Genomic DNA, 23,709 nt, shown 5'->3' with positions numbered 1-23,709 from the left:
TTAGGGGGATGCAAAAAACAAAAGCAGTACAATAAGGCAGTACAAAGTTTCTAAAGAAGTTATAGAAAATAAAATCACCTGTCATGTTTGTACAGGTACGTGCCTTGTGAATGCAACCGGCGTGCTTGTTAGAAGGGAAACTGCATTTCCCAGGTGATGAAATACTGTGGTTTAACAGTGCAATCCTAAACAGAGGTACATCTTTCTAGGCCCTTTGAAGTCAATGGTGTTACTCTGATTAGGATTGCCCTGTAAGTGATGAGAATAAGTGATTTCCTTACAGCAGAAGACCAGCCTGGGGAAAGGAGTCTCCTGGCTTTCTGCAAACTGTGCAAAACTGAATGATTCAAGAGAGCTTTTCTATGCAGGCAATAGACTTGCATTGCACTAAATGGTTCACAAAGTTACTTAGAAAAATTATTAGGGACTGTAGTCTATACGGCTGTATATAGCATGCTGAAACTAGGATCCTCCTATAGAATTTTGCATCATTTAACGTGTCATGTTAATACTTATGAAGATAAGAGAAGCCGTGTTGGATCAGTCCAATGGTCCATCCAGTCCAACACTCTGTGTCACCCAATGGCCAAAACCCAGGTGCCATCAGGAGGTTCACCAGCTTCAGTTCTGTTTTTAGACTTCTGGTTGGTTCTACAACCCTAATCCTATTGCATTGTTTGTTGAGTGTCCCACCCGTTGATTGTATTGTCCCACTCTGTGTGATCCGCCTTTGAGTCCACCTGAGAAAGTCGAACTATAAATAACAAATAAATAAATAGATCTCCTGCCTCCAAAGCACTACAAACTAATAATCAGGCCTGCGACTTTTGGAGGAACTTAATAAGATGCCTTCCTGGAATTTCGTAGCTCCTTGTCTGAACGGCAGCCGTCCAGTTCCCGTGTTGCATACTGCACAACCTTTTTTAAAACGCAGGAAAAGAAAGAGCAGAGACAACTAGGGTGTTCTTAAGCATCTCTGCCTAAAAACACCCTGGGAGTATAACCAAGGAGTTATAGATAGATGCCCACGGACTGCAGAGTGTTGGTTACTTTATTGATGTTTTTCTTTTTTGTTCGTTCCACAGCTTTTTTTTATTTTTGATGACGTCACCAACCGGAACTCACTGTCACAGAGCGCTCCGTGGGTTAATAGTTTTTCATCACCTATAGAGCGTTCAAGAGAGAAAGGAAAATGGTGATATTTCTTTCTTTCATTTATACCCTGCTTTTCTCCCAATGGGGACCCAAAGTGGCTTATATCATTCTCCCCTCCTTAGGGTTGCGATCCTCCAGGTGGGGATCTCTTGGAATTACAACTGATGTCCCAACTATATAGATTTCTTATTTATTTTTCCAGGTCAGTAGCCGTGTTGGTCTGAAGCAACAGAACAACGTTTGAGTCCAGTGGCACCTTAAGACCAACAATGTTTAATTCTGGATATGAGGTTTTGTGTGCATGCATATTTCTTCAGGTAGCTGAAGAAGTGTGCTTGCACACCAAAGCTTATACCCACAATTAAACTTTGTTGATCGTAAAGGTTCCCCTGGGCTCAAACGTTGCATCTTTAAGATCAACAAAGTGCATGCAATCTGAAGATCCGTGCGCCTTGGTGTTTAGTCATGCCGGCCACATGACCACGGAAACGTCTTCGGACAGCGCTGGCTCTTTGGCTTGGAAACTGAGATGAGCACCGCAACCCTAGAGTCGGACTCAACTGGCTTTCGAGCAAGGGAACCTTTACCTTTACCTTTAATCTGAAGAAGCTATATGAAGAAGTGTGCTTGCACACGAAAGCTTATCACCCAGAATTAAACTTCATTGATCTTAAAGGTGCCACTGGACTCAAGCGTTGTTTTATTCATTTTTGGTTTATTTAAAACATTTATTCCACTTCTCCTGGAAAAAAACAGCTGCTTTGGAAGATGGACTGCATGGCATTATATCCTACTGGGGTCCCTCCCCTTCCTAAACCCCGTCTTCTCAGGCTCCACCCTCACACCTCCAGGTATTTCTGAACCCAGAGTTGGCAACCTCTCCTCCATCTTTTTTACTCACAAGAATCCTGTGAGGGAGGTTAGGCTAAGACAGTGACTGGCCCGAGGTCACCCAGCGAGCTTCCATGGCAGAGCAGGGATTCGAGCCTGGGTCTCCCAGATCCTAGTCTGGCACTCTAACCACTACACCACAGTGTCACATTTCAGTTAGCAGGAGATTTGGATTTCTTTGCCTTTTTGTCTTCTCTTTTGAAATATTTATTTGCTTAAAGTATGTATATATCCTGCTTCCCCTCCCAAAAGCTCAGGGCAACTACATGAATCGCAACAATTACCCTACAGTATAAAAACAGAGCTAGGACTTGTCCATAAGAAAACAATTTTTATTGTACATGCAGATTGTAACAATATACACATACATCTCTCTATCAGCGTGCAAAAACTTTCAACAAATGGCCCCCTGGAATGCATAGGTCTTTCCTGGGGCCCCAGGATTTTCTGCAGAAGGCCAGCTCCCAATCAGTGGCCAGTTAACAGAAAATGCCCTCCCAGCATGGCAACCACACTGCCTGAAAGTTATGGCTGAGAATGACTACAAAATGTGGCCCTGGTCCAGGCAGATGTAGATAAGAGAGCATTGAATATGAAAATTATAGAAGCAACTGTGAAGAAATGCATTTTTTCCTGGAAAGTTTGGAATGTGCAAAACCTCCACATTGGATTTTAAAAGTCCCACCGCCTTGGGGCAGAGAACAGACCGGGGGGGGGGGTCAGTTCAATTGGTTCCCAGAGGCACCTCAGCTCACCTTCATACAAATGCTAATGGATCTAGCAGGAGAGATAATAGGTGGGTCAAACTCTTCCCCTTCTCCAAGCAGGGAACAGAGATTTGAAGGACTTTAGACTAGAATGGATCCAGGAATTATCTCCAGGAAGAAGCTTCAGGAAAAGCTTCCTTGTCCTGGCCTGACCAGGTCAGTGGGAAGAGAAACAGATATGATAAAAAAAATCCTTGCAATGGGAAGGAGGTCTCTTTTTTGGGGGGTGCTACATCCATGACAGCAGACAGTCCACTGAGAAAGCAGCCATTTTTGACCACGTGCTTGCCTGGAGAGCTGGAGAAAGCGTCAAAGTAATGGTACTTCTGTAGAGATCTAGAACTCCTAAACTAAAGAGCCTGTCTTATATTTTAATATCTGATAGGGCATGTATATAGAAAGGGACAGAGGATTTGAATTTTAACCATTTCTTTTGAACCCCTTGCTCAATCTGGTGCTGTGCTAAAAGTATGCATGTGAACATTTTCTTTTTAATAAATACTTTATAACTTTTGATACTGGCAGTGGCTCTCTGTACCACACAGACCTCCACTGTCTCCTACATGCTATTTTAAAAGGAACGCCGGGGGGGGGGAGGCAGGCAGTTGGCAAGTGGCTATTCCTCCAGGGACTCACAAGGCAGTAACCTGTCTCCATGGTGACCTGGCACTGGGCAGCAGGAGACACAGAGGCAAGGCCTCCGAACTGGGAAAGGAAGCTGGGAGTCCTGACCAGGGTTCCCTCTAAGCTGAGTTAGTGTGAGCTAGCTCACAGATTTTTAACCCCCGGCTCACACCTTTTTGTCTTCACTCAGGAAGGATGGCTCCCAAGCAAACTGATTTGTGCTGTAGTCAAATCGCCCACTCATAACTTTAAGGCCAGCAGCTCACAAAGTAGGTTTTTTGCTCACAGGACTCCGCAGCTTAGAGGGAGCGTTGGTCCTGACCCTCCCAGTGGGCAATTCCTTACAAAGGTTGGTTGGTGGTGGCAGGCTACTCAAGTGTGAAAAGACAAACAACTCCAGGTGTTAACAAAAATCCTGGAAGGCAGGGCAGAATAGAGCCTGCAGGCCCATTCTGCCACAGTAACTACTGACACAGTCTTACAGATAATTATTTCTGGCTTCCTAATATCTGTGGCTGGTGTTCCCTGGTCCTCCTTATTTATTTATTTAAACATTTATATCCAACCTTTCCTCTTGGTTCAAGGCCCCCTTCTTTCTGTGTGCTCTGAAGGGGGAAGCGGGGGATACCTGTGAAAGGTTCCATACCCATATTCTGTACTGCACTGCCGGGTTCTCCAAACTTTTTAAGCATGCAGGCGCTTTTGGAATTCTGGCAGAGGGCGGAGGGCACCACCACAAAAAGGCTGCTGCTGGAGTTGGAATCCACTCCAAAATGGCTGCCACAGGAGGTGGAGCCAACCACACAAGGTCAGGGAATGAGGTTATGCATAACTCTAGTACAAACTCTTTCAACATTTCAGGCAGAAGCTCTGCTTAACAGGGTGCCTTTTAAAATACAGTAACACAGTGAAGATCCTTGCGCTAAAGCAACTTGTTAAAACCTTCACGGCCAATCAGATTCCCTGTGGCCACGCAGAAGCCCTGCTGGGCAAAAGCTCCACCTGGCTCCGCCTACTTCCTAAAAACAGCGGGCACCAGGAAAAGAGTCAGTGGGCACCATGCACCCATGGGCACCATGTTGAGGATCCCTGCTATACTGGATCACTTCCCAGAGTTACAGCAGGCAGAAGGGAAGCAACTTGACCCAGGCCTAGGGACTGTAGCTGGGCCCTAGTAGGAAGGAAAGTCTCCCCATCTGTTGTAACTCGAAATCAGGCAGGTCTTTCTTTAATCAGTGATTTAGTTTATTAGAATAACTCCAACTTATATACAGTTTAGAACTGGCTAAGCATTCCGTGCACCTTGGTGTTTAGTCATGCCGGCCACATGACCACGGAAATGTCTTCGGACAGCGCTGGCTCTTTGGCTTTGAAACGGAGATGAGCACCGCAACCCTAGAGTCGGATTCAACTGGCTTTCGAGCAAGGGAACCTGGACCTTTACCTTTTAAACCACACCCCTAGAACAGTAAAGTCCAATCATAAGTGAGTGCTTAGGACCAGTAGAGTTTGTTCCCGCCGAAAGTCTTAGTCTTCTCTGATTGGCCCATTGCACAATGACAGCCAATCGGGCTGTTGATTTTTGGATACTGAGAGTCTATGGAGCTTGTGACTGAAACTCAGGCTCATTCTATAATTCAGGCTATAACACAATACATAACACCATCTCTTGAAGATTTTTGCAGCCAAGCGCACTCTTGACATTGCATCTCTCTGAACTAGCAAGTAATCAGCCCCCCACCCACCCAAGTGACACGTTGCAAGAACTTACCTGAGCGATCCAGTCATTGAAAGCAGATACTCGAGTGAAAACGGAAGGCTTGCGGACGTAGTTGCATCCCAGAGAAGAGCCGAAACTGACCACCCCGTGCACCTCCCACTTGCTGCCGGATTTGCAGTTGAGCGGACCGCCGGAGTCCCCCTGCAAAAAAACACAACTGAATGTAGCTCCTGGAAGGCAATCCCTTGCCATGTTTGAGCAGCGGAACGGCTTGCAGTGAGGCAGAAAGCCCACATCCCTTCTGCTGTGGCAACCCCTGCAAACTGGTGCTCTAGATGAGGGGTTACCAGCCTTTCTGAGCCCGTGGGCACCTTCCGGAACTCTGACACAGTCACACAGGTGACGACAAAATGGAGGCTGCAGGAAGTGGAGGCAACCACAAAATGTCAGCAAGGTTATGCTTGACACTCATACCAGTTCTTTAAGATTTAAGGCAGAAACTCTGTTTAACAGGGTGCCTTTCAATCTGCACAGTCAATCAGAAGACCCTCCTGGATACAAACTCCAACCAGCCCTGCCCACTTTCTGAAAACACCTGGTGGGCACCAGGAAAAGGCTGGTGGCCACAGGCATCATGTCGGTGACCCTTGCTCTAGATCAGGGGTGGCCAAACTGTGGTTCGGGAGACACATGCGGCTCTTTCACATATATTGTGTGACTCCCAGCAGGGCAGCTGGGGAAGCTAAATATCATTAGCAAACAAATAAATATCATTGGACAAATAAACATCATTATCAATATCTGCTTTTACCCCTTTTGTTTTTTATTTTTGGCAGTCTCATTTAATGTTAATAAAAAAAGCAAATTTGCATATTTTCTAATAAAAACGTGTAATATTTGTTCCTGTCTTGCAGTACTCAAACATCTGACATTTATTCTATGTGGCTCTTATGCTAAGCAAGTTTGGCCACCCCGCTCTAGATGGTCACACATGCTGCAATCCTATGCACATGTACCAGGGAGTGTGTCCTATTGAACTCATTAGAATTTGCTTCCAAGTAGACATGAGCTGCGGTGGCTCAAGTGGTTAAGGCGCTGAACTGCAGGCTGTGGAAGGTCGGTAGTTCAGCAGTTTGAGACCCAGGTGCCGCATGACGGAGTGAGCTCCCGTCTCTAGTTCCAGCTCCTGCCAACTTAGCAGTTCGAAAGCAAGAAATTGCAAGTAGATAAATAGGTACCACTTCGGTGGGAAGGTAACAGCGTTCCGTGCACCTTGGTGTTTAGTCATGCCGACCACATGACCACGGAAATGTCTTTGGACAGCGCTGGCTCTTCGGCTTTGAAACGGAGATGAGCACCGCAACCCTAGAGTCGGATTCGACTGGCTTTCAAGCAAGGGAACCTTTACCTTTACCTTTTTATACATGCTTAGTTTTGCACTATAACTAAAGCAGAATGGGGATGGAGACGATAAGTGTCTAAACCTACCTGACGGATATAAATTTACTAATAAAAATCTTAACTTGGAAAATGACTAATTTGCCAATGCTCTAAAGCCTAACAGAACTCTTTCCAACATTCAAGACTGGTCAGAAGCCTTCAGTTCTGAGCAATGAATCCTGACTTTTCCCTCTACCTCTTTGGAGCAAGAGGCGTTTCGCATCACCCCAGGAGGCACTGCCTTTGTGTCTGCAAGGAGCTCCCATTCAGAACTTTCTGTTGTAGGAGGATGCATGGATATTTCTCAAAATCTGTGTCACTGCTCAAACCATGCCTAGGAAATCACCCAGCACAAAATTGGTTCTTTGGCCTGCTTGAGCCCTGTTGATAAACGTGGGCTTCCAAGCTGCAGAGCTCGGCTTCCTTCCTTCCCAAACCAGATGATACTCACATTGCAGCTAGATATGATGCCATCACCGCCCGCGCAGACCATACTGGTTTTGACTGTGTTGCCCCACCAGCTGGACTGGGAGCAGGTCGCGTGATTCACCACAAGCAGGCGGCCTTGCTGGAGGACTTTTGGGGACGCACCGTTTGCTGTGAAGAGTCCAAACCCGAGAGACGTTAGGTCCAGTCATGCAAGATGGAGGAGTATCCATAAATTTTTCCCCAGCAGGGCAAATAGCAGTTCTTTGGGTGACCATTTCGGGTTGGGACCATTTCCCACACAAGGGAAAGGCTTAAACCTCTTCTCACTGCCCACTGTGGTCCTGATGCAAATCAGGCCCACGCACAACTGGGGATTCAGTTCCTTTCCCTTCCCCTCCCCACAATAGACACCCTGTGGGGTAGGTGGGGCTGAGAGAGCTCTTTCGAGAATGGTACGTGAGAGAACAGCTCTGAGAGAACTTGTGACTGACCCAAGGTCACACCAGCAGCTGCATATGGAGGAGTGGGGAATCCAACTTGGTCCTCCCAGATTAGAGTCCGTGCTCCTAACTACTACACCCAACTGGCTCTCAGAATGGGGGTGGGGGGAACAGAGGACGCAAGGACTTTGTAATACATGGATTAGGCTTGATTAGGTGGTCTTGGGTGTCAACCAAAATTCCAGATGCACGAAAGGCTACCAGGAAGAGAAGGAGATACCAACAGCCATTCTCCCTTTGAGAATATAAAAGCTCTCTGTTAGATTTTTTTTATCGCTGCCCTACAATCTGTCACTGTGATGTCCCCTTAATTGGGGAGGTCTGGTTTCCCTTTAAAAGTGTTCTTTATATTTTATTCTACTGGGTATTCCGGCTGCCACCAGGAAATTTAAGGCTGCTCTTTCGAGAATGGTACGTGAGAGAACAGCTCTGAGAGAACTTGTGACTGACCCAAGGTCACACCAGCAGCTGCATATGGAGGAGTGGGGAATCCAACTTGGTCCTCCCAGATTAGAGTCCGTGCTCCTAACTACTACACCCAACTGGCTCTCAGAATGGGGGTGGGGGGAACAGAGGATGCAAGGACTTTGTAATACATGGATTAGGCTCGATTAGGTGGTCTTGGGTGTCAACCAAAATTCCAGATGCACTACAGGCTACCAGGAAGGAGATGCCAACAGCCATTCTCCCTTTGAGAATTTAAAAGCTCTCTGTTAGATTATTTTGATCGCTGCCCTACAATCTGTCACTTATACGGAATGATCCGTTTACCTCCAGGCAAGGGAAAGCACCACAAGGAGACAGCACTGATGAAATGAATATCCAATAGAGCAAGATCCATTAATAGTCTAAGTATTAAACACTTTTTGACTATTTTACAACATTTTCAACACAGTAGTCAATGTGGGTAACCAGCATTGTCACCTGTGAGGTTTCAGCCCCTTCCTCTGGTTTTCTAGATGTTAAATGAGAGACAGGACAGATGCATCCTGGCTGTAGCGCATGTACACAGAAATGCACATGCACAAACACTATGGCTCAAACCACCCATTACATAGGGACTGCAGCTCGGTGGTAAAGCGTCTATGTGGCATGCAGAAGCTCCCAGGTTCAATCCCCGGCATCTCCAGTTAAAAGGAACAGGTAGCAGGTGATGTGAAAGACCTCCACCTGAGACCCTGGAGAGCTGCTGCCAGCCCGAGTAGACAAGACTGAACTTGATGGACTGATGGTCTGATTCAGTATAAGGCAGGTTCACATTGTGTGTGTGTGTTCACAATCAACCCCCCCCTGTGTAGCATAGATTTAAAAAGCATCCCCCCGGGATGGGATCCTAATATGGACTGGTAACACAGTGTTGGGGAAGGGGGAAATTAACTCTTCCCCTGTGCTGTTTCCTTATTGACCCCTTCCTTGGGCATTTGGGACCAGTAGAGAAGAAAGTCTGTAAAATATGAATGGAAAATAATTATTCACATTTCATTTACAGAAATGGGGAATCAAGATAAATTGGAATGTTGCAGGAAAGATCATGCATTCTTCCCCTAGTTAGAAAAGGGGAAATTCCCCGTTTCAGGGAACGTGGCAGGACCAGGGGTCATTTCCTGCAGGAGCGCACAGGAGCGGAGCTCCGGCAGTAAAGAGCCCAGGGGGCGGGCACATGCAACAAGCCCCACCCCCTGCTCTCAGCAGCCCTCAGTCAGAGCAAGAAGCAGCCAGGTAAGTTGCAGAGCTCCCCCCGGCCCCCCAGTCCAACACAGTCTAGTGGCACCTTTAAGACCAAGTCTTATTCAGGTACAAGCTCTCCCTCCTCTGTGAGGACAGATCTGCACGTCGCCCCCCCCCCCAATAGCTAGCCATCCAAAATAGTTCAGTGGAGCCTGAGCGGTGGGTGTTGCCTTCTGACACACTTCCGGTGATGTCAGGGGGTGTGGCATATGCAAATATGTTATGCTAATGAGCTCCTTTTTCTACGAAATGACCCCTGGGTAGGACCAACTAGCTCGGACTGTTGGCTGTGTGGCTGGGATTATTCTAGTGTAGAATGTAGGCGCTAGCGTTTTGCAGTCGCCCATAAAGCCATCATGAGAAACAGTGCACTGGAAGAGAGCACACCACTCTGCAGGCTGAACAAGTGCGCATGAGCGGATGATACTCCAAGGACCCCATTTGACTCCAAAATATTCTGGCCACCAAACCAGAGGTATAAGGGAGAGGAACTGGCAACCTTAATCTTTAATCCTCTGCTTCAAGAAAAGCTGTCAAATTACCCGTTGGAAACCTTGCTCGAGTCCCACTTGGGGTGCACCACGATCTTTTGTGCAGACACTGTGAGTGATCCTTTCTCACTGGCTGTCAGGTCATACTTCCCAAGCAGCACGCGGTAGGACCGAGAAGAGCTGGAGAAAGCAAAAGAGGGAAAACAGCCAGAGATCAGTCAGGTCTGCACTGGGCATTTTCGTTCAAATGCCTGAATTGATTGACACCAAGCAGCTTTCTGCCTGCCAGGTTCCCCGGCCACTGATGTTTTCAGCTAGTCAGAATCAATCCAGCTGCCTTCTGCATAGTTCCACTCTGCCTTGTACTTCTTGTCACCTTGAAACATAACAGCTGGGGCTGGCAGAGTTGATCTGCTTACTGTATTTCACCATTTTGCCTTACAGTTTGATAAAACAATGATTCGTATCGTCAGCCTGGAGATCTCTAGGATTTGCAGCTGATCTCCAGACTACATGGATCAGTTCCCCTGGAGGAAACGGCCGCTTCAGAGACTCGTTGGGAGACTCATGGGCATCATATCTCTCCTGAGCTGCCTGCCCCCTTGCATCATCACCAAACCTCCAGGAAATTCCCAAGCTGGAATTGGCAACCCAGTGGCATCATCCCATCACTTCTACAATTCCACATCTCATCCTTCAGAAGCTGGGACTGCATTTTCACGACAAAAAGTGCAGTCGCTTATATTTCGTGTGAAGACAGTAACAAGAAAATGAATGGATGTTGTGGAGAACCCGTCATGTTAGAGAGAAAATATCCCCAAACTTGTTTCCATGGTGGCTCAGAGGTTAAGATGCTGAGCTCGAGCAGTTCGAGACCTGAGTGTGTCGCATGGCCCCAGCTCCTGCCAACCTAGCAGTTCGAAAGCAAGAAATTGCAAGTAGATAAATAGGTACTGCTTCGGTGGGAAGGTAACAGTGTTCCGTGCGCCTTGGTGTTTAGTCATGCTGGCCACATGACTGTGGAAATGTCTTTGGACAGCGCTGGCTCATTGGCTTGGAAATGGAGATGAGCACCGCACTCTAGAGTTGGATTCGACTGGCTTTCGAGCAAGGGAAACCTTTACCTTTACTTTACTTATGTTTCCCTAGTGGATCTGTCTAAAGGGCAAAAATATCTGGAAAATGTGCAATCCAGAAAGAGACCTACATCTTTCATGCATAGTTAGATTCTATGCCTAGTTCCATTATTGGGAGTTGTCCTCATTAAAAAAAACCTGAATAAACATCAAAGCAAACTGTAATCCATCCCAGAATTCTGTCTCGCTCACCCAGCATTTTTGCTTGGATACTGAAGTGTCGTTTGGGGGAACAGTCATTCAGACTCAAACACATTTGGAATTTTCTAACTTCCCAAAGTTTCAACATTGCATTCTGGCTCTGTTCTAGGCTTGAAGAAGCCCCAAATTTTGTGTACCTGATGCAGTGTGCTGCCGTCATGACCCAGTTGGTAGCAATAAGGGTCCCCCCACATGTGTGATGCCATTTGCCACTGGAACTGTACTGAAGAGAGGCCTGGAAATGAGCAAAGTCATAGGGTCAGCCTTGAAAGTGGGTACATGACTGCAAGAAGATCAAATCAGTCAATCCTAAAAGAAATCAACCCTGACTGTTCCCTGGAAGACCAGATAATGAAACTGAAGCTCACCAATTGAGAAGGGAGCACTCACTGGAGAAGACCCTGATGCTGGGAAAGATTGAAGGTCAAAGAAGACGGGGACAGCAAAGGATGAGATGGTTAGACAGTGTCATAGATGCAACAAACATGAAGTTGAGCAAACTTCAGAGGATGGCAAAAGACAGGAGGGCCTGGCATGATCTGGTCCATGGGGTCGCGGAGAGTCGGACTCGACTGTGCGACTGAACAACAACAACATGACCTTATTGGTTTTATTTAGCTATTTACACCACTCTTTTCTCTCTAATGGGAAGCCACCGTGGCTTAAAACATTCTTCACTTCTCCCTTTTATCCTCACAGAAATAACCCTGCGATGTAGATGCAATGAGAGAAAGAGGGTCTGGTTCAGAATTATCCAATAAGCTTCCTTAGCAGTGTGAGAGTTTGACCCTGGGTGTCTCCAATCCTAGTTTGACTCTCTTAACCACTGTACCGCACTGTCTGTGCACTGCACCCACAGGACATTGCCTCCAAATTCAAGTGGAGGGACTGTAACATCATATGTTCAGACCTGAGGCCAAACTAGCTTGATACTGGTATTTGACAACCCAGGATGGCTGGCTTTCATACTTCATTTCAATATTTGAAACCTGACAGACTGTATTTGACAGCGCCTGATAGTCGATGTGCTCTAATGTTTAATAACCTTGTGTTTTGCTGTCTCAGTTCGCATGAAAACCATTGTTCTGGTTCTTGCCTGTCAGACAAACGGGTAGGTAGGAACTTGACAGAAGAATATGAAATGTTCCTTGATTGCTTGGGAATATATTCTTTAATGCCCTGGAAATCTCTCCCCCTCCAGTTTTGGGGAGAAGTGTCGCTAACCAAAGCGGTGGGAAGGGCAAAGAAACAGTTCATATATAATGAAAGTGTGGTCAAAACTAGGAGTTTAGCAAGATTGGAAGCAGGAGAGGACAATGGCAGCTGCAAGGATGGATTGTTGGCTGGGGAAAGTGGGAGATCTGATGCGGGAAGAGCTTTTGCTGTGGGCTTTCGTAGCCTATTGGATGCTCCATTTGTAAACCTATACATAAAATCAACATTACCAAGACACTATATAAGTCTTCAATGCTCTTTCCTCAGAAAGAACAACCCCACTTCAATTTTCGCTGTTTGGGGTAGGTGGGAAGCGCCAATATGTATTTTGATAATATGCGGTAGCAGACTTTGCACCGATCTTAAATATCTATCAGAATCGGATGTGTCATCAAAAGTGGTACTTAATAATGGCCAATTTCAGACAGCCTATGTATTCCGTTTCATGAACTGGTCACTAACAGATTTTTTCTGTCATTTCAGACAGACCCGTTTTAGTAACTGGTCCCTGACGGAATATATTTACCTGTTCACACAAAAATGCTTCTGTCCCGTTCGGGAAGTGTGCCTGAAGCGTTGTTCACTCAAACTGCTTTCCAGTTGACAGTGTACAATAATTTCATATTGCACGCTACCCTAACATCAGCGTCCTCAAGGGACATGTGAAAAGTAGTGATGTTTTGAATTCTGAGGTAAAATGTCTGCACTGCCGTTTCAGATCTGAAATCCTGGCCAAAATTTTTATCCTTTCTTTGAAAACATTGTTACCATTATAATTCAGACATCCCTCAATGGATTGGCAGGCCTGTGAGCCATGGCTGGGAGCATCAGCCCCATAACACACACCTCCCCCGCAAGGAGGGCAACACCATGGATTTTGGACTCCCTGTGTTCACTATATGGATATTTTAGCACAAGTCTATTAGGTTCTGCCCCCCCCCCTTGGAAGTGGCACATGCCTGGGGGGGGGTCACAGCAAAAACAATATGTACTAAAACAACACAAGATGGGTAGCCCTGTTAGTCTGTCTGTAGCAGTAGAAAAGAGTATTTGTGGCAGAGTATGAACTTTTGTGAGTCACTGAAGTGAGCAGTGACTCACGAAAGCTCATACCCTGCCACGTAAAACAACACAGAGATGATAGATAGATGATAGATGAAAGAAGAAGAAGAGGAGGAGGAAGAGGAGATTGGATTTATACCCCGCTCTTCACTCGGAGTCTCAGAGCGGCTTACAAACTCCTTTCCCTTCCCCTCCCCACAACAGACACCCTGTGAGCATTGCTCCCTCTAAGCTGCGGAGTCTTGTGAGCAAAAAGTCTACTTTGTGAGCTACTGGCAAAGTTGTAAGCGAGTGATTTGGCGACTGCATAAATTAGCTTGCTCCGGAGCCATCCTTCCTGAACTAAGACAAAAAATGTGTGAGCTGGAGGCTAAAAAAACTGTGAGCTAGTTCACACTAACTCAGCTTAGAGGGAACACTGCCTGTGAGAGAGCTCTGACAGTAACTGCTCTTTTTTCAAGTACACCTCTGACAGAACTACGGCTTGCCCAAGGTCATCCAGCAGCTGCGAGTGGAGGAGTGGGGAATCAAATCTGGTTCTCCCAGATTAGAGTCAGCGCAATGAACCACTACAGATTTAAAAATAACATACTGCACTAGACATGTGAAAACTCTGCCTACGTTGTATCCAGCAAATCACAAGGAAAAGGGGGAGGGGACCCCTCTTGCTAGGATTGAGAGACGGTTACTTACCTGCCATGGCCAGCTGTTGGGTCTAACAGCTTCTCCCCCCACAACTCTGGACAGGTTAGGCTGGAAGGCTGGGACTCCACATCCCAAAGCTGCAAGTGACATGAGACAGATATTATGAGTCACTGTGGCAATCAGAGAGAGCTATTAGATTTTTATTTCTTTGCAACCTGTGTTCAAGGCACTTGTATATTGTTGCAAATTTTGGTTGTACAAATTGTCTTTTCACTCTGACTTGGGTGCCCCCTCCCCCCCTCCAGTTAATGTTCTCTTGTGGCTGCTGTTGGAGTTCTGGGGCCGAAAATAACAGGGTTTTTTTCCTATCTCAAATCAGGCAGAGTCAGCACCATGTGTTTGTCTGCCACCAGCAAAGCATCACAAATGCCTGATGTGCAATGGGAAACGGCAACACTTCTCCATGTTTCCTGGTATAAACAGTGGTATGTATTAACAGCATTCTTTTGCAGGTCTGCAAGAGCTTCCTTGAGCCATTTTAAGTGGCCTACCAGAACAAAGGTGGCCGAAAGAACTGAGCTACAGGTAGTCAACGAAAGGCACAGATGCAACAAATAGACAAGCAGCCAGGATAAATTTCTTGGGTTTTAGCTGCACAATAAACTCACTCCCTACTGAACAACTCTCCGTTTTGTACCCGTTTCTCCCTTTCTGCAGCTATTTTTGACAGCTCCCATCCAGAATATACATTGGACTGATGTCTAACCAACCAGTAGTCAATCCATACAAGCAGTCCCAGATAGATTCACAGGATCAGGCCATACTCCACCTTGTCCAGAACTGAGTCTCCCACAGTGGGCAAAGAGATGCCCCCAAGAAGCAGAATGTAATGGAGGTGTTGCTTGTCCCTTGTAAGAGATGCTCAGAGATGCACTACCTCTATCCGAGGAGATTCAGTGTTTGGCTAGCATTGCTAATAGCTGTTGAGCAGCTGAGCCTCCAGAAAGTTCCCTCTAATCTTTTTTTAAAAGCCATTTATCACAGGAGTGAGCATCACTGTATCTTGTGGCAGCAATGGATCCCAGAAGCTAATTGCGTACTGCATGAAATATAGTATTTCCTTTTGCTTATGATATGTTGGAATCGTACCCGCAGAGGCCAAGGCAAGCACAGCAAAGAGGACCCGGATCATCGTTGAGTGCAAGAGTGTCGAGAAGAACTCTGTCTGTTCACTTTATACCCTCAGAGAGTTTATCACTGCCCAAGTTGTCGGCATCATTAAGGTAAAGGTTAACACCGAGACTTGGCCTGTTGTGTGCTGATAGGCGTCTTTCCGTTTCCACCTTCCACGGGGCATGCCAAATTGGTAGATCAGACACCTGCTTATTCTCTCACACAAAGGCTATTCTTAGGTGGTGGAAAGTGCTATCAGGTTGCAGCCAACGTTTTGGCAATCCCTTCGGGTTTTCAAGGGAAGAGATGAATAGAGGTGGTGTGCCAGTGCTTGCCTCTGTGCAACAACACTGGACTTCCTTGGTGGTCTCCCATCCAAGAACTAGCCAAGGCGGACCCTGCTTAGTTTCTGAGATCTGACAAGATCGGGTTAGCCTGGGCCATCTAGGCTCAGATGTGTTGTTTTGTTACAATAAGCAGTGTGGTGGTGTGGTGGGGTCATATGGAGGAGGAGGAGGAGAAGAGATTGGATTTATACACTGCCCTTCATTACCCGAAGGAGTCTCAGAGCAGCTTACTATCTCCTTTCATTTCCCCTCCCGACAAGAGACACCCTGTGAGGCAGGTGGGGCTGAGAGAGCTCTTTTGAGGACTGTTCCTGAGGCAACAGCTCTGAAATAACTTGTGACTGACCCACGGTCACACCAGCAGCTGTGTGTGGAGGAGTGGGGAATCAAACCCGGTTCTCCCAGATTAGAGTCCGTGCTCTTAACAACTACACCAAACTGGCTCTCAGGGTCATAGATCAGGGTTCCATTCCTCCACTTTTCCCATCTGTTGTATTCCTCCTCACAGCTTGCTCCCTCTAAGGTACAAGTTGCCAAAGGAAAGGCAGTTAGGGAGGGAAATGTCCCAGTTGCCCCTAGGGCTGCCAGCTCCAGGTTTGTAATACCGGAAGATTTGAGGGTGGAGCCTGGGAGAGTGGAGTTTAGGGAGGGGAAAGAACTCAGTAGGGTATAATGCCCGGCAGTACACCTTCTGAAGCAGCCATTTTCTCCAGGAGAAGTGGAACAAATGTTTTAAACAAATACATTATTAATAAAGAACTGATTTATGTAGTCTGGAGGTCAATTGTAATTCCAAGAGATCCACAGACCCTGCCTGGATGTTGACACCCCTAGTTGCAATGCAGCAGTGTACCAGGTAGCTTGGACCTCACGGGCTGTACCTGCAGGGAAGCAGGTAAAGTTTAGTCCTTTTCCATGTGCAGCATTCCCAAGACTTTCTTCAAGTGCTTCCTTTTTGCTGTCAGGCTCTGCAAGGCCATTAAGCCTTTCCTTTTTCTTAGCTAGGATGGAAAGTTGGCATTCTGAGTGCGTGTGTGTATTTTCTGGCTTTACAGAAACTGCCTTGAAGACTGGCATGGTGCCACTACCGCACCTTTCTCCTTTCTCATGCCACCTCGAAACGGCCTCCATGAAACCTTGGACCTTGCTCAGTGGTTCTCAGATTGGGATTCAGGGCCAAAAAGTCCTCAGCTTCTCACAGGTGGGTTGCAAAACCCAGAAAGAGAAAGGTGAACAGGGGGGTGAGGTAGGAGAGAAGGCCCTGTGAGGCCTGATGATAAATTTGAGGTTATTTCTAGCATGAGAAATGACCGTGAAATACAGCCTGTTGTTCAGTAAGGCTATCTAGTTATAAACAGTAAGCAAGAAAAGCCCTGGATGACCCAATCTCTGAACGTTTCTTGGCTTGAACACCCTGTGGCAGGGGTCCCCAATCGTTTTGAGCCCATGGGCATCTTTGGAATTCCGATAGAGCATGGTGGGCGAAGGCACAAAATGGGCTTCTCACAGGTGGGTTGCAAAACCCAGAAAGAGAAAGGTGAACAGGGGGGTGAGGTAGGAGAGAAGGCCCTGTGAGGCCTGATGATAAATTTGAGGTTATTTCTAGCATGAGAAATGACCGTGAAATACAGCCTGTTGTTCAGTAAGGCTATCTAGTTATAAACAGTAAGCAAGAAAAGCCCTGGATGACCCAGGCTGTACCAATCTCTGAACGTCCCTTGCCTTGAACACCCTGGGCATCTTTGGAATTCCGACAGAGCATGGTGGGCGAAGGCACAAAATGGCGGTCACAGACTGGCTGCTGCAGGAGGCAGAGCCAGCCACAAAATGGCTGCCACAGCTTACCTTCAGTCACACAGTGATGATCCTTGCACTGTGGTAGCAGCTGTTGCCAAAGCAACGTTTTCAAAAACCTACATAGCCAATCAAATCTCCAATGGCCAGTCAGGAGTGCTAGGTAAAAGCCCCACCTGGTCCCATCCACTCTCTAAAACACTTGAGGGCCACTTTGACGAAGTGGTTAAGAGCACGGACTCTAATCCGGGAGAACTGGGTTTGCAGCTGCTGGTGTGACCTTGGGTCAATCATAAGTTCTTTCAGAGCTGTTATCTCAAGGGCAGTCCTCGACAGAGCTCTCTCAGCCCACCTACCTAACAGGGTGTCTGTTGTGGGAAGGGGAAGGGAAAGGAGATTGTAAACTGCTCTGGGACTCCTTCGGGTAGTGAAGGATGGGGCATAAATCCTCTTCCTCTTCCTCGTTGCATCTTGATGGCACTTTCTACCACCAAGCAGGAAAAATATAAAAAAATATTGTTCAGTGTTAACCAATGCTTCAGTGCTGGGTTCTGGAGGGGGGGAAATAGTGTAGTTATTTCCAAATGGGTCCTAAAATATAATTATATGCTGCTTTTCTCTGAGAGTGACTAACCCAAGGTCACCCAGCAGCAAGCTTCCATGGCAGGGTAGGGATTTAGACCTGGGTCTCTCAGAACCTAGTCCGACTCTCTAACCACTACACCATGTCAACTTTCAGTAAGATTAGAAGTGGATCCCATTGAAGGAGTTTGAGAATGGCTGGCCTAGCTGCCTTTTGCCTCTCGCATCCACCTCAGCAATGGTCAAGAAATTTTGAAAACAAACTCTGCAGCGCAGCCTAACAACTAGCCAGTGTGGAGCACTGGCCAGAGAATTTGACTGCAGAGATCCCAGTTAAGACCCCAATTAACTGGGTTGGCTGCCAACTCAACAGTTTAAACTGTAGTTGCTGAGGCAGAATTCTCTGTTTTGGAGAAGGCACTATCTACAGCGATCCCTGCTGTTTCCAGACTACTTGTTCCCGCAGCCCTTCACTAAAAGGAACCTCTAAATCTAAAGCAGACTCTCTGGACAGTCTTAGAGTAGTGATATCTCACTAAAATCACCAGCATTTCCAGTTCGAGCTGCTTCTATTTTTAGGAAAGCATCCCGATATTAGTCACAAATATTTATGCACCTGATCCCTGACATCACTCCCAGCAGTGAAAACATTAAAGTAATCCTCTACACCGACTTCACGTACACTTTTCCCATTGTTGTCATCTATAGGACAATAGGACATCTATAGGACAATAGAAGGTTCCTCCTTCAACCTACATATTCTCCCCAGGAATCCTTTGGTGTCTCTAGATCTGTAGAGACAAAAGACCCAGGTGTCCCAGTATGTAATATTCTCTGAATCCTCTGATCTGTAACTATGCCTGATACATAGGTTTGCCAACTCCATCTTGGGAAATTCCTGAGTTTTGGGGGGTGGTGTAATGGGGAGTTTGTGGAGAGGAGAGAGCTCAACATGGATGAGATGCCTTTAAAGCTTAAAATTCCTGCAGAGGAATTGCTGTCTGTAGTCTGAAGATCAGAGGAATTGCTGTCTGTACTCTGAAGATCAGTTGTAATTTCAGTAGTACTTCAGGTCCCACCATGAGGTTGGTAACTCTGCTGATAACAGTGAAAAGCATAACATTAGCCCAAGTCTTCTGAGGAGTCTTTTGACCTGAGCTGAAGTACATCTCTCTGAGGAGAAGTTATTCCAAGTTAGCATCGTGCAAGAGTAACATTCTCCAGTCCTTCACTAAAGGTGTCCTGGAACACCTAGTTCCTCCCCCATCCTCCCCCACAAAAGACTAAATTTGTGCATCAGCTCAACAATCACTCTTCTGTGAGAAGATTTCCCACATAATAGCCCCAAAGAGACTGACCAAGAGAGAGAACTTGGAGTCGTAGTCAGGGCTATTTTTCGGCCGGAACGCACAGGAACGGAGTTCCGGCTGGCTCCAGAGTTGGCCACGCCCAGCAGGAGCTCATTAGCATAATAGGCAACACCCAACAGCAGAAACTCATTAGGATTGGCTACATTAGGGGTGTATGGCCTAACATGCAAAGGAGTTCCTGCTACCAAAAAAGCCCTGGGTTTTGACCACAAACAAGGTAAACAGAATAAGAAGCAAAAGGTGGGTGTGGCTGGATAACCACACCTCTGGTAACATGGGGGTGTGGCCTAATATGCTAAGGAGTTTCTGCTGTTGGGTGTGGCCTGTTATGCTAATGAGCTCCTGCTGGGGGTTTTCTACCAAAAAAGTCCTGGTCGTAGTAGATCACTCACTGAAAATATTGAGACAGTGTGTGACTGCAATAAAAAAGGCCAGCACTATGCTGGGGATTATTAGGAAGAGAATTGAGAACAAATCAGCCAGTAACATAATACCCCTGTATAAATCGATGGTGTGACCTCATTTGGAATACTGTGTACAATTCTGGTCACCACACCTCAAAAAGGATATTATAGCATTGGAAAAAGTGCAGAAAAGGGCAACTAGAACGATAAAAGAGTTGGAACACCTTCCCTACGAAGAAAGGTTAAGGTGCTTGGGGCTCTTTAGCTTGGAGAAATGATGACTGAGGGGTGACATGATTGAAGTTTACAAGATTATGCGTGGGATAGAGCAGGTCAAGAAAGAAGTACTTTTCTCCCTTTCTCAAAATACAAGAACTCGTGGGCACTCAATGAAATTGCTCAGCAGTCGGGTTAGAATGGATAAAATAAAGTATTTCTTCACCCAAAGAGTGATTAACACATGGAGTTCACTGCCACAGGAACTGGTGGCAGCTACAAGCATGGATGGCTTCAAGAGGGAATTAGATAAACATATGGAGCAGAGGTCCATCAGTGGTTATTAGCCACAAGGTATAGATAGGAATTCTCGGTCTGGGGCAAGTGATGCACTGTATTCTTGGTGCTTGGGGGGCAACAGTGGGAGGGCTTCTAGTGTCCTGGCCCCACTGGTGGACCTGGTGGACCTCCTGGTGGCACCTGGTATTTTTGGCCACTGTATGAAAGTGTTGGACTAGATAGACCATTTGCCTGATCCAACATTGGCTTCTCTTATGTTCTTAAAACATTAAGTTCTGAGAAAGACCCAGAGAACCAAAACAGTCCACTTTCATGCCTTGATCGTCCAAAGTATCTAAACTTTAATCTTGTTTATGGTAACTTTTCTCCATATAATTCAGTTACATCCCCAAATTATTATCTCTTTTTCATATTTCAGTTAAAATTTTGCTTTGAAGCCACAGTTCAGGCGTGCATGGGTTGAGACCACTGCCTCGCCCACCCAAGTAGACCCTGCTGATTCCAACTGTGGGGTTCTGGGCTGGCATCAGAATAATGTAACCAGCACATCAGAAGGAAAGTTAGCAAGTATTTATGTGGGAAAGTCAGTGATTTCTCAGGTGGAAAGACAAAAATGCCTGGCAACAACTGCTGTGTTAACCAAGGAGAGAAGAATGGGGAAAGGGACCAGGGGAAAGACCACTAGAGCCAACAATAATTGTGCAAACATCTCCCAGTACTTTCTGTTCCCCATCACTCTCTGTAGGTGTTTCTAGCATTTAATCAGTACATTTGTAGCACTTAACTAATGCCTTGGACCACACAGTGTCATTTTTCTGACTTGAAATAGCCCTGATGGAGTTGCTATTTGCCTAGATCTGAGATGCAAGGAGAATATAACACGTGTTAAGTTTCTTCCAGTTCACCAGGCCTGCTTATGCCACCTTTTCTTAGGCTCCATTTCATCCCACCGTCTGCTCTCTGACTGGTCACTTCTACTCACTGATTAGGGTTCCAGTCCCCCCGTTGTGGGTGGAGGATCCCCAGCGTTGAGAACACCTCCCCCGTTTGGAAAGAATCGGGTGGCAGGGGGAAACGGTGGCATCATGTGATGCTCTAGCATTTCCTTCTGATCTCTATGGTAGGCATAGAGTGTCATAGCTCCTGGAGGACTGCCTGGTTATCCCGCCCATGCCACGCTTCAGGCTGGGCTGGTGGTGTCAGATCTGTGGGGCGGGTAGGGTGGGCCTTCCTATTCAGGTGTCTATGTGTTTATATGTTTTGTGTAATTGAATTTGTTTTATATATGTATGGATTTTTCACCTTGATTTAATGTTTGTGACTGTTCACCACCTTGGGGATTCTAACTTGGGTGGAAAGGTGTTTTTATTAAAAATGATTTAAATAATAACGTTAAATTAAATCATTCCAACTACTGTTGAAAATAGCAGAGCCACTGTTTAACGATAGCCAAAATCTGATGCCTTACTCTACTGGCTCTGTATAATTCTAAGCCACTGGAGTGTTCATGGTTAGAGTGTCAGTCTAGGATCTAGGCGCATCTCCACACTCCTCCGGTGCATGCAAGCTTTGCCCTCAATATGTACCATGTATGAGTTCCAACTATTCAACAAGAAATCCACCAGATCCCTCTGTGAGGAGAAATATTCTCATAGGGAGGATCGTGAGCAGTGTGCTCTCCCCTTATGAGTGGTGTGAGCCCTAAAACTGAAACAATGGGATTTTGATGCCAGTGTGCAAACAATATTCATTGCCAGTTTAGGTACACCAGAGAAAACGTGAACACGGCATACAGAAGATGGAGAAGACCCTCCATCAATTTGTCTTTAAGTGGACTGTACATTGGCAAGAGGAAGGAAGTGGCTCAGGAAGGGATTCTTGGTGTGAAAATTGGGGTACAAATCTACTGCTGTAAATGTCGTCCTGTCTCAGGAGACCAAAATTTAGAATATACAAATCCCACTTGACACTGTGTACTTCTTCCGACAGCTGATTCAAAATGGCCTCTGTCCTCAGTTTCCATTTTCTGCTGGTGTTTACCTGAATTGCTTCCCTCCATGTACCCATTCACAGAACACTTTGGTTCCTACTCACATTAAATGGAGTGTTGTGTATGCATATTTGTTCCTTGTTTTGCATCTGTGAAATACTGGGGAACATGCAGATGAAAGTATTATGGGGTGTTACTTTTTTAAATGCACAATAATAAAACATCAAAACAAGGCCAATTGTGATGAAAAGGTTTATTAAACCCTAACAACGTAATGAGATGGAATCCATGTACCTCAGTTCTGGCTGATTTGCTAGTGAGACAAAAGAAACAAACAAGGGTTAGTGAGGCAATTTGGAAAATATATCAAATACAATAATAACTACTATGCTGGGTTAATGGCTGAGCAAACGTTCTCCATTTAACTCCTTTTTATACTCATATTTCTGCCCTTGGTTTTGGCTCCCATCGTTGGTTTTGTATATTCACTTGTGTTGTGTACACAAGTTGTAAGTTTTTATATGCAATTTATACAGCACTTATTTGCATAATAAGAGTAAGTTATGGGATAATATGCCTACTATTTATGCATCGTGCACAATGTGTGTGTGGTTTTTTTTGTTAATGCACAAACAACAGTGAACAGTGAGTACATTCTGTCCTAGGTTTTAGCTCTCTTAGGCCAAGCCATTCACAGTCATCAGACAGCAAATCCACATAGCTATGGTTTCTCATATATCAAAACAATGTCATGGGCAGGGTGTGTGTATGTTTCAGCAGGGCTTTTTTTGTAGAAAAAGCCCAGCAGAAACTTATTAACATAATAGACCACACCCAACAGCAGAAACTCATTAGCATATTATGCCACACCCCTGACAACACAGCTCATTATCATATTAGGTCACACCCCCATGCTACCAGCCACACCCACCTTTTGCTTCTTATTCTGTTTACCTTGTTTGTTGTCAAAACCCAGGGCTTTTGTTGTAGCAGGAACTCCTTTGCATGTTAGGCCACACCCCCTAATGTAGCCAATCCTAATGAGTTTCTGCTGTTGGGTGTGTCTTATTATGCTAATGAGTTCCTGCTGGGCGTGGCCAATTCAGGAGCCAGCCGGAACCCCGTTCCTGTGCGTTCCTGCCCAAAAATAGCCCTGTGTTTCAGCCTTATACTGACTCAGGCTTTTGGTGTATCAAGGTCAGTCTTGTCTACTTCCAACTGGTAAGCAGCAAGCCATGGCTTTTCATAATTACCCCACCCCCCCAAACCTTTTAACTGGAGATGCCGGGGATTGAACCTGGGATCGTCCGCATGCAAAGCAGATGCTCTACCCCTGTGGCACAGTCCCTCCCTGTATAGACATTCCATTACCCTCAAACGCTGCGCTTCACCCCAAAACTGGGTGGGGGGGATTACAGAAAAATAAAAACGCAGTTCTCAAGTTCTGATCATCACAAATTCAGTATCTTGAAATTTGGTTGATAGGTTCCATATTAAAAGTTGAGTGAATTTGATTGTTTCAATCAAAT

The 23,709-nt window shown here is 46.0% G+C and overlaps 2 protein-coding genes across 2 annotated transcripts in view; both read right to left on the bottom strand.

The window, feature by feature from the left end:
• Positions 1 to 837: 837 nt before the first annotated feature.
• On the bottom strand, positions 838 to 15,215 carry LOC107124392 (chymotrypsin-like elastase family member 2A). Its single transcript, XM_015427858.1, is given in 8 exon segments — positions 838 to 918; positions 5,209 to 5,358; positions 7,049 to 7,197; positions 7,257 to 7,287; positions 9,691 to 9,925; positions 11,220 to 11,317; positions 14,053 to 14,141; positions 15,154 to 15,215. Coding segments are annotated over 8 exon segments (876 nt in total). The 5' UTR covers positions 15,197 to 15,215.
• Positions 15,216 to 23,553: 8,338 nt separating this feature from the next.
• The window catches only part of CTRC (chymotrypsin C), a 17,494-nt gene continuing 17,338 nt past the window's right edge, over positions 23,554 to 23,709 (bottom strand). Inside the window, exon 9 of the mRNA XM_015427848.1 lies at positions 23,554 to 23,578. Within this exon, the coding sequence (XP_015283334.1) occupies positions 23,554 to 23,578 (25 nt within the window). The remainder of the gene's footprint in view (positions 23,579 to 23,709) is intronic.

Source organism: Gekko japonicus, unplaced genomic scaffold, assembly GCF_001447785.1.
Source record: "Gekko japonicus isolate JY-2015 unplaced genomic scaffold, Gekko_japonicus_V1.1 scaffold435, whole genome shotgun sequence".
In the NCBI taxonomy this organism is placed as follows: domain Eukaryota; kingdom Metazoa; phylum Chordata; class Lepidosauria; order Squamata; family Gekkonidae; genus Gekko; species Gekko japonicus.
The sequence above is the reverse complement of the archived record's forward strand: the minus strand, read 5'-3'. Positions and strand labels throughout refer to the sequence as shown.